A 10,172-nucleotide genomic window follows, 5' to 3' on the forward strand; every position below is an offset into this window, starting at 1 on the left:
GTGATTGTTTACATTACTTGATGTTGCCACGGCTACCGCGTTGTTTGGTCATAGTCGTTAGCATTTGACTGATATAGGATGTGAGAAGGTCATCCATCTTGTATCCCTGGGTGGAACACAAATAAAACACATTTAAGATCACATTTCAGTCCATTAATTCATCCTTTTAACATACCTTCCACACAAGGGAGAAATCATTAGGTGGAAAATTAATTGCGACACTTCTGATGATGGATCTTCTAATGGACATATGTACTGTTTTTATGTCACTTTAATTTAGCAGATGCTTCTATCTAAAGTGACACACAATTAGTAGAGCAGATAATCAACTAATCATGAGCAGCGTTCTCTCAGCCCTTGTACGAGGTTACCACGGTAACGGCAAGATAAAACTTTAGCGCAGATCAAGTGTCTCCTAATTCCCGGTGGTTCGTCTCACCAGGGAGGTCTCACACAGCAGCTTGCTGCCGCGGACCAGGTTGCCGATGGTGATGTGGAAGTAGGTGTTGCCACTGCTCCAGTTGGAGATCTTGGTGAAGGAGTGTGTTGTCAAGATGTCCTGGAAAAGGGGATGGAGGGGTGAATGAACACAGACGAAACATTTAGTCATTTAGCAGACGCTCTTATCCAGAGCGACTTACAGTAAGTACAGGGACATCCCCCCCCCCCGAGGCAAGTAGGGTGAAGTGCCTTGCCCGAGGACACAACGTCATTTTGCACAGCAGGAAATCGAACCGGCAACCTTCTGATTACTAGCCCGATTCCCTAACCACTCAGCCACCTGACTCCCATGTCAGGTGGAGACACACAGACACGCACTCCTTGAGGGGCAGTTCTATGGGCGTGTGTGAAGCCCTCTGTGACATTGCTTGTAAAAAGGGCTATACAAATACATTTTTATTTGATTTGGCACTCACAGTAGCAGGCACCCACCTTAGACCTGGGATCAATCAGACTGACGCCATGTTTGTTGATCGCTATCAAAAGAACCTCAGGGTAGTTGGGGTCTGTGGTTTGCTGTTGGACAAAATAAAACACATTTTGTGAAAATACAGCTGGTGTCTCGTATGTACTGATTGTTAATCTCATTGAAGGAGATGGGAATTGAAGAAATGTATAATAAACAGTGTTATTGTTACTCATTAAACCAGAGATGTGATGAAAGCTGCAGTGTTATTGTTACTCATTAAACCAGAGATGTGATGAAAGCTGCATGCGGAATCATCATTTTTGACCATGAAAGTACTCAAACTGCTACCATATGTAGAACTGTCACTGAGAAACTGTGTGCACGGGAAAACCAGTTTAAATCTGGAGTCACCTTGACTTCAAAGAAGGCCGAGCCGAAGGTCTGCCACCTGAAGACCATCTTCAGGAAGGAGAGTTTGGCCTCCTCGCGAGTCTTCCCTGACTGCTTGTTAAAAAACGCCACTATGGACTGTGAAGACAACAAGGACAAACTCAACATCGTTTCTACACGTTGACAAGGTTACAACAGCCACTTGGGGATCGTAAACCGATATTTTACATAATGTATATTTTTGCTAAGTATTTTTGCCCTGGAGAAAGTCAATCCTTTACATGACTGAATACATTTAAAAAGGTTCCTACAAACACACCTATAAATGTATATCTCCACCAACAAGCTGAATAATAAAAAAAACGATCTTGTCCGACACTGAACCAGCATCTCAGATGCGGTGTCTAACACTCACCCTTTTCCAGTCGTCGGGGGATAGGTGTCGTATCTGGTCCTGAGGGACAAGCTCCTTCAGCATCTTGGGGATGTTGGGGAACTGAGACTTGTCCTCCTCGAACTTCACCCTGTAGATCAGAGCAGCCATCTGGAACACCTCCTCACGAGAACACTTGTGGTAACCACGGAGATGCTTTGGAAGCTCCTGGAAGGATAGCAAACAATCGTCATTTATAATTTTTTCATATCATAATTCTTTCGATTCGATCTTATTTACCCCCTCGTGATTCCTATGACGTACAAATAACTTGAGGAGTGGATTTTGAAAATGTAGTTATATTCTTTGACACGCACAAACAGAAGAAGCACGCATACGAACATGCTATTACTGATGAATAGAAATCACTCACTTGGTAATAGTGGAAGATGCTGTCAGCCATGGAGTCCTTTCCTGGGACGGTATTGGTCCATAACTTCTTCATGAAGAACACCTGATAGGTCAACGAAGGCACTACACCTGTGCACAGACAACACAAAGATGACAGCATTGTAGTTACAGTAATGAATTCATTTAGCAGGCACTTCTACCCAAAATGACGTACAGGGCGGAATCTAAACTCCTATTTCAACTACCTCAAGTTACCTAAGCTCAACAGCCAAAAAAACATCTGAAAAGAAAAATGTGGGGGAGGAATGTCAACACTCACCATCCTTTGCAGGTTTGGCTTTTTTGATCCAGTCGGTCAAATGCCTCACAAAGTCGAAGAAGAAATCCCCGTCAGGGACACTGATGACCTGTGAACGTAGCCAGAGACAGACCAGGAAGTGAGACACAGACCAGGAAGTGAGACACAGACCAGGAAGTGAGACACAGACCAGGAAGTAAGAGACAGACCAGGAAGTGAGAGACAGACCAGGAAGTGAGACACAGACCAGGAAGTAAGAGACAGTCCAGGAAGTAAGAGACAGACCAGGAAGTGAGACACAGACCAGGAAGTAAGAGACAGTCCAGGAAGTAAGACACAGACCAGGAAGTGAGAGACAGACCAGGAAGTGAGAGACAGCAACGGCAGGAGGAAAAGATCAATCAGGACTGTTTTTTATGAATCTCATACTCAATGTTATGTCTTACACTAACGTATTGTCATGCTATCATCTGTTAGGCTGTGTCATGGTCGGCTTGACGATACCTTGTCCGTAATCTTGACAAACAGGCTGAAGCCTTCGGGAGACTTGAGGAGAAGTCGACCAGAGATGTTGAGACAGAAGTCTTTGGCTTTGGTGCTGGACTCCACCTCAAACGCCTGCGGAGGAAGAGGACAACAGTGCCGAACCGTACGATTACACAAAAGTAATTAGTTTAAAGGTTATGAAAATGTGAGCGATGTCGCTGCTTAGGTAGGTATGTCCCACCTCGTCCGTGTCGTCGGGGAAGTAGACTTTGTGGAAGATCTGCGTGGTCTTGTGCTGGATGGCCTCCACTTCCACCAGGTGGGGAGGGTACTTCCTGGACCCGTTACTGTCAGGGACAGGAGATGAGGCACGGACATGAGATGACTGTGTGTGTGTGTGGTGGGGGAGGAGAGGTGTGTGTGTGTGTGTGGTGGGGGAGGAGAGTTGTGTGTGTGGTGGGGGAGGAGAGGTGTGTGTGTGTGGGGGGGGAGGAGAGGTGTGTGTGTGTGTGGGGGGGGGAGGAGAGTTGTGTGTGTGTGTGGGGGGGGGGAGGAGAGTTGTGTGTGTGTGTGGGGGGGGAGGAGAGTTGTGTGTGTGGTGGGGGAGGAGAGGTGTGTGTGTGTGGGGGGGGAGGAGAGTTGTGTGTGTGTGTGTGGTGGGGGAGGAGAGGTGTGTGTGTGTGTGTGTGGTGGGGGAGGAGAGGTGTGTGCGTGTGTGTTACCGTAAGGCTTTCTGTAGTCTCTGCATGCAGTCAGGGGCGAGAGGGTTGTGCTTCTTAGACTGGAGAAACTTCTGGACGTGAGGGAGCAGCATGTTGCTGGGAGGAAACAGACCTGTACACAACCACAGGAGCTCCCAGCCCTTGTCTTCGCTGTACCTTCACACACACACACACACACACACACACACACACACACACACACACACACACACACAGTTACATCGATTCAGAGCACTTGGGATGCCAACTGATTGATAGCCCTAATTTGTGAGCATTTTACTGGCAATATAATGGATTAGTTGTCATTGCGACAGTCCCTCCCCACAGTAACATGAATAAGACCCTCTGATGGACTGAGTCAGGGAAATGTCACCAAGACACAGAGAAATGTCAACATCCTCATTAGACCCAAACAGCTGTCACGATTGTGTCGTGTCTGTCGGTGCTGTTTCGGTGACATGCCTGCAATTGAGTGTTGTGTGTGTGTAGACATGCTTGTCGTGAGTTCCATTGTGGGTGTGTTTTGTATGGATGGGTGTGTGTGTATGTGTGTGTGCTTCAGACCTACTTTATGTGGTTCTCTGTGAGCTGCTTCAGGATCTGACAGAAGATTTCATCCTTCAGCGGCTCGGCCTTCAGCGCCCCCTCGAAGATCTGGTCGGTCAGCTCGTTGACCGAGCGGGTTCTCTTTGAGGGGTAGTCACCCATGTATCTCATCAGAGGTGGGGGAGGGGGTCAAGGACCAACAACAACAGAACACCAAACATCCTCAACGAAATCAGACCGCACCAAGCTAACTCACTGCACCAAGCTAACGCACCAAGCTAACACACCAAGCTAACACACTGCACCAAGCTAACACACCAAGCTAACACACTGCACCAAGCTAACAAACCAAGCTAACACACTGCACCAAGCTAACACACCACATCACGGTAAACCACACCCCAGAATTAACACCACAGTAAACCACTCCACCCCACAGCACCCTCCCCAGTCCAGCAGGATATCGATGAAGGCCAGGCAGCCCTCCTGGGAGAGCTCGTCGTGGGCCAGGACCTTCTTCAGCAGGGGCTGTTTGAGGGGCTCCCGGGTGCAGCACCACAGACGCTCCTTCCCCCGGCTCTTAGAGATCATCACCCTGCTGAGAGTCGACTTAGGAGGGGGTCTGGAGGAGGAGAGGAGGGAGGGGCGTGGGGGGGAGGAAGGAAGGAGATGTTTAAAACATCTATGGAAAACAATCTGAATTTATATTTTGTTTGTGACTGAAGCAGGAGGAAACAAGAGGAGCTGTGTGAAGATGCTTTGGTAAGGAGGGGAGGAGTTTACAACCTCTAAGGAAAACCAATCTTATTTTATGAATGAAGTTTAAGGAAACGAGAGGAGCTGGGTGAAGATGCGTCGGTACCTGAAGTGGTCGTAGGAGAACTCCTCCAGTGTGTAGGGTTTGATCTTGTCCTCACTCTCTGCCAGAGCCAGCTCAGATAGACTGATGGACTCCTTCCTCTGGTCTGGAGTCATGGTAACCAGGGCCTGAGAGAGGGGGAGGGAGAGATAGAGAGAGTGAGTGAGAGAGGGGGAGGGAGAGAGAGAGAGAGAGAGAGAGAGGGAGGGAGGGAGGGAAGGAGCGATGAGGGGTTAGAGGAACAGAAGAGAGAGGAAGACTTTTTTCCCTCTTGTTCATCTCTCTACCACATCATTCTCAGAAAGCAGATGCCCGCTCCAGCCTCGCGCCCCTCACCACGATGCCGTACTGCGGCCTGGTGATGGAGGGCAGGATGTAAACACAGTCAGCGGGGAAGTCGCCTCTGCGCTTGGTCCTGTCGTTGACCCCGTGGGCCCAGCCGGAGGTCATGACGTGTTCTCCCGAGTGCTGGTCCAGCACGATCAGGTCCCCCTTGGAGAACCCCAAGAACGTGGAGTCCTCCCCAGCTACGGCTGAGAAGGAAAAGGGAGGGAGTCAGATGGCTGAGCGGTTAGGGGATCGGGCTAGTAATCAGAAGGTCGCCGGTTCGATTCCCGGCCGTGCAAAATTACGTTGTGTCCTTGGGCAAGGCACTTCACCCTACTTGCCTCGGGGGAATGTCCCTGTACTTACTGTAAGTCGCTCTGGATAAGAGCGTCTGCTAAATGACGTAATGTAATGTAAATGTAATGTAAAACGACAACAGACATTTAAAGGAGATTGTTTTGGTTCGAGATGCTCTCTGTGTTATTGTTTCGGTTCGAGATGCTTTCTGTGTTATTGTTTTGGTTCGAGATGCTCTCTGTGTTACGTAGACAGCTCCTGATTTGCAGTCGTGTTGAACAAGACTTAAAATACTAACAAAAATTACAATGTTGTCTTAGAATTATTTCATGATGTTGAGTTCTTTTTCGAACTGTCATGCTTGGTGGTTGTCTTACCGGGGTTGGTGCAGTCGATCAGAGCCACCACGAACTTTGACCTCTTCCTGAGGCCTTCCAGAAAGGTGACGACCAGGTCACGGATGTCCTCTGCGTTGTTGGAGGTGAAGGTGTACTCATCTCCTTTGATGGTGGCCAGCGTGAAACTCTGGCCCTGAAGTTTACCTCCTCTGTAGGAGAGAACAGATTAATCTTTTTTCTTTATATATTTTGTTTACCCTAACCCTATATATTAAAAAGTACAATACATTACAACAAAAAAAGGATTCAGGATTTATAATAGTAAACACTACAAAACCGACCACAACCACGTTAGAAATATGACTTGAGCATGAGTATATGAGCAACAACATCTAAGATAGCTATTCCTGGGACATCAACACAGGAAACTGTGAAGATGAGGTGATGCGTTTGGCGTACCTGCTGCTAGACACAGCAGTGATCTCTGGGAAAGAGAGTTCCAGAAGGACCTGTTCCTGCTCGTCCACAAAGTAAACTCCGGTCCAGTTCACGGCCACGATGACGTCGTTCTTCGGCAGACTGGGCCCTGAGGGAAACGGAAGATACCAAGACTTGACAAAACTTGACATTAAAATACACGCAACAAATATCTGCTGCACAGGAACTGCTATGCACTGAAATAAATCCCTTTGTTAAGTTTTCTGTCCCAGCTTTGTGTTTTCCCACACAATCTTGCAGCGAACTGCGAGCGTCTTAAGCCCTACCTGAGAATTTGAAGGCCTCGTAGAAGCGGGAGAAGAGCAGAGGCCACTTAAAGCGGGCGAAGTCGACCACGTCCTCCTTCACCTTCTGACGGCCCAGCCTCTTCTGGGTGTGGACTCCCTGGAGAGGAGAGGTCAGACAAGGTCAGACACGCAGGGTAATGTGACTTGCCCAAGGACACAACGTCATTTGGCGCAAGGCCAGGAATCGAACCGGCAACCTTCTGATTACTAGCTCGATTCCCTAACCTCTCAGTCACCTGACTCCCTGGAGAGGAGACAGGTCAGACACAAAGTCAGACACACGCTTCGCTTAAAACAGAAATCAAGCTTTTAAATTCATCTGGTTCGATTGCGTCCATCGAATCAAATCCTTTGGCGTGGACCGTCACCTTTTTGTGGGCGGCGATGACGAGCTGGGCCCACTTTTCGGCGGTCTTGGCGGAGGTGACCTCGCGGTCAGGGATGTAGGAGGGGACGAGGCTGAGGACGCGGTCCAGGAGGATCTCCGAGCCGTAGTCGATGTAGTACTGCCGAGAGGCCAGCTCTGCTAGGTCCTCCTCCTGGAGGAGAGAAGGAGGAGGGATGGAGAGGAGGAGGAGGGATGGAGAGGAGGAGGAGGGATGGAGAGGAGGGGGGAAAGAGAAGAAGAGAGAGAGGAGGGAAAGAGAGGAGAGAGAGGAAGAAGAGGGAAAGAGAAGGAGTAGAAAGGGATGGAAACAGAGAAAGACTGAAAAAGATAAGATGGACCAACCAAAACAGCCCCTTTCGACCTTTGACCCTCGCCCCTCCCGTCCACTCACCCTCTCGCAGCGATACTCGCCGAACTTGACCCCTCGCACGGTCTGCTGGTAGATGAGGTTGGTTGCCACGGCGTCCTGGCTGGGGTCGTGCCAGGGCGTGAAGATCTCCTTCCTGAAGAACAGGCGCCAGGGGGCGTTCCTTTCCTGGGCGCCCTGCTCCTTGGCGTACTGCTCACACTGGGACACGGCATCCATCACGTGGTCACTGCCACTGCCCAGAGACGACACCTGAGAGACGAAGGGAGGGGGAGAGAAGAGAGAAAGAAAGAGAGAGAAGGAGAGAGAGAGAAAGGAAAATAGAGAAGATGAGATGAGAAAGAAAAAAGAGAAATGGAGAACCGAGTCTCCATCAGTGGTGTTTAAAGCCTTCCGCAGGTATCCCTGCCATCCCTGGCCATGGTGTGTGTGTGTGTGTGTGTGTGTCAGTACCTTGTCAAACAGAGCGATGTAGAGGGAGAAGCCGAAGCGATCCCTGAGGCTGATCTTGTCGGCCAGGGCGTTGCACAGCTCGCTGGCCGTGGTGGCAGAGTCGGTCAGCAGGGTCTTGGTAGTGCCGTCCATGAAGGTGACCGGCAACATGATGGGCTTCTTAGACTTGGTGGCCTGAGAGGAGGAGGAGGGAGAAGGAGGAGCAGGAGAGAGGAGGAGGAGGAGGGAGGAGGAGCAGGAGGGAGGAGGAGCAAGAGAGAGGACGAGGAGAAACAACATCAACATTTGGACCAAGTCAATCTTCTACATTCAAACGTCTTAAGTCTTGTGTGAATCAGATCCAGTTCTCCGTGTGGAGAATCTGTGAGGCGGTCGTCTGCACCTGCAGCTCCAGCCAGGAGGGGGGCTGTGCCCTGGTCCGGTTCACAAACGTCCTCCTCAGCCTCTCCTCGCAGTACGGAGCGTAGCCAGGGGGGCCTCCGATCATGAACGTCCGCAAGTACTGATGGAGGAGAGGGACGGAGAGGGAGAGAGAGAGATAGAGAGAGGGAGGGAGAGAGAGAGAGAGAGAGAGAGAGGGAGAGAGAGAAAGAGAGAGAGAGAGAGAGAGAGAGGGAGAGAGGGGGAGAAAAATAAGGAGGGAGGGGGAATAAGAGAGAGTGTGAGAGGAAACAGAACGAGAGAGAAGCGTGAGAGAAGACAAAAGATAAATATCAAACACGTTGAGTGTCAACAGAGCGTCCAACGCCCTCGTCATCCAAAGAGTTGAAAAACAGTCGGGGAGAGTGGGAGGGCTTTAAGACTGCAAGGCTCCTCTTACTTTGACAAACTTGTCGGACGGCGCGAAGCAGCCCACGCAGAGAGACAGCAGGATCCAGCCGCGGGCGTGGCTGCTCTTCGACGGGTTCTGGCTCAGCTGCTTACAGATCTGACAGTAGATCTCATCCCTGTGACGGACAGGTCCGTCGGCCAATCACAAATCAGATCAGATCAAATGAATCTAGTCAGAACGAGGACTGATTGGCTGATCACAACACACATAAGGACAGCCTGCCAACCCTGATTCCAGTAGAGATGCATGTGTCACTGTGTGACAACACATTCAAATCAAATCTACTTCCCTTTTACACACATTATTTCACGTCAAGATAGATAGCCTTTGGCTGTTTCTCAGAATTAATTCTGAGTTTAGGATATTCTTAGTTGTTTATCTTCATAGTCAAATATCATCCATTAGTATTATAAATATAGTATTAGAATTGTAGCTGTGAGTGTCACACAGCAGATCACCTGAGAGCCGGTCTCAGGATGCCGTTGCCGATAATGAAGTGGAGTTTCTCCAGGTTGGAGGTGGGCCGGTCTTCCAGCATGCTGTTTCCCTGTAGGCTGTAATCGCCGTCAGTCAAACGCCTGGCCACCTATAAGAGAGGAGAGGAGGAGCGAAAAAGACAGACATACATATATACAAAATATTTTAAAATATATTTATTTAATCCATCCTGGTCAAGGAAAACAAGGTTGTACATGTTGAAAAGTGGTTGAAGAAGCAGCCCACCTCTTCTGTTATCTTGGATTTCCTTTTGAGGGTGAGAGAGATCAGCTTGTGCCTCACGCTGTTCTTCTTCTGCATGTCCACGCTGTTCTGGAGAGGGAGGTCAGAACCCTGCCAGGGACAAGTCATGTCGGGAAGAGGTTTGATCAGGCCCAGAAATATTTCATCACCACTCCACACTACCTCCTTCCATCGGAGATCCTTCTTGAAATGCGCAACTCCCTTGTATTCAGTTGTCTTCCTATTCCTACAATGCTTAAACTGCACATCCCTCTCCCCCCTCTCTCTCCCCTCTCTCTCCCCTCTCTCTCCCCCCTCTCTCTCCCCCCTCTCTCACCTCTGCCTCCACCTGCAGCTCCTGCAGTTCTCTCTTGTAGGTCCTCTTCCCCAGCGTCTCGTAGATCTTGGTCATGACGGGGATCTTGTCGCTGCCGTCGCTGACGGCCAGCTGGTACTTGGGCTCGGGAAGATCTCCCATGAACCTCAGCACCGTGATCCACACCGCCAACGCAGCCTGGAGGGGGAGGGAGGGAGGGAGGGAGGGAAGGAAGGAAGGAAGGAAGGAAGGAAGGAGGGAGGAGAGTTAGAGGTTGAAGGACACTTAAGGAGGGTCTAGTGGGCTGGCTTTGCCCCTCTTCCAACGAATCTCCTAAATTACACCAAACTGTCA

General features: G+C 49.7%; 1 protein-coding gene across 2 annotated transcripts in view; it reads right to left on the reverse strand.

Moving 5' to 3' along the window:
* The window catches only part of LOC136933372 (unconventional myosin-VIIa-like), a 24,236-nt gene continuing 14,064 nt past the window's right edge, over window positions 1-10,172 (reverse strand). The window contains exons 23-47 of one of the 2 annotated variants that reach the window (XM_067228690.1): window positions 9,840-10,016; window positions 9,506-9,592; window positions 9,241-9,368; window positions 8,771-8,897; window positions 8,333-8,452; window positions 7,951-8,124; window positions 7,522-7,749; window positions 7,111-7,281; window positions 6,722-6,839; window positions 6,417-6,543; window positions 5,997-6,166; window positions 5,332-5,522; window positions 4,999-5,123; window positions 4,601-4,758; window positions 4,159-4,312; window positions 3,591-3,746; window positions 3,110-3,215; window positions 2,887-3,000; window positions 2,404-2,491; window positions 2,107-2,213; window positions 1,716-1,901; window positions 1,328-1,438; window positions 934-1,017; window positions 440-559; window positions 1-106 (exon numbers count right to left, since the gene is read on the reverse strand). In XM_067228690.1, coding sequence (XP_067084791.1) covers window positions 14-106; window positions 440-559; window positions 934-1,017; window positions 1,328-1,438; window positions 1,716-1,901; window positions 2,107-2,213; window positions 2,404-2,491; window positions 2,887-3,000; window positions 3,110-3,215; window positions 3,591-3,746; window positions 4,159-4,312; window positions 4,601-4,758; window positions 4,999-5,123; window positions 5,332-5,522; window positions 5,997-6,166; window positions 6,417-6,543; window positions 6,722-6,839; window positions 7,111-7,281; window positions 7,522-7,749; window positions 7,951-8,124; window positions 8,333-8,452; window positions 8,771-8,897; window positions 9,241-9,368; window positions 9,506-9,592; window positions 9,840-10,016 — 3,420 coding nt within the window. In that variant the 3' untranslated portion in view covers window positions 1-13. Of the gene's footprint in view, window positions 107-439; window positions 560-933; window positions 1,018-1,321; window positions 1,439-1,715; window positions 1,902-2,106; window positions 2,214-2,403; window positions 2,492-2,886; window positions 3,001-3,109; window positions 3,216-3,590; window positions 3,747-4,158; window positions 4,313-4,600; window positions 4,759-4,998; window positions 5,124-5,331; window positions 5,523-5,996; window positions 6,167-6,416; window positions 6,544-6,721; window positions 6,840-7,110; window positions 7,282-7,521; window positions 7,750-7,950; window positions 8,125-8,332; window positions 8,453-8,770; window positions 8,898-9,240; window positions 9,369-9,505; window positions 9,593-9,839; window positions 10,017-10,172 lie in introns of both variants that reach the window. The other variant, XM_067228689.1, reaches the window with a different exon arrangement.

This window comes from Osmerus mordax, chromosome 25 (genome assembly GCF_038355195.1).
Source record: "Osmerus mordax isolate fOsmMor3 chromosome 25, fOsmMor3.pri, whole genome shotgun sequence".
Taxonomy (NCBI): Eukaryota; Metazoa; Chordata; class Actinopteri; order Osmeriformes; family Osmeridae; genus Osmerus; species Osmerus mordax.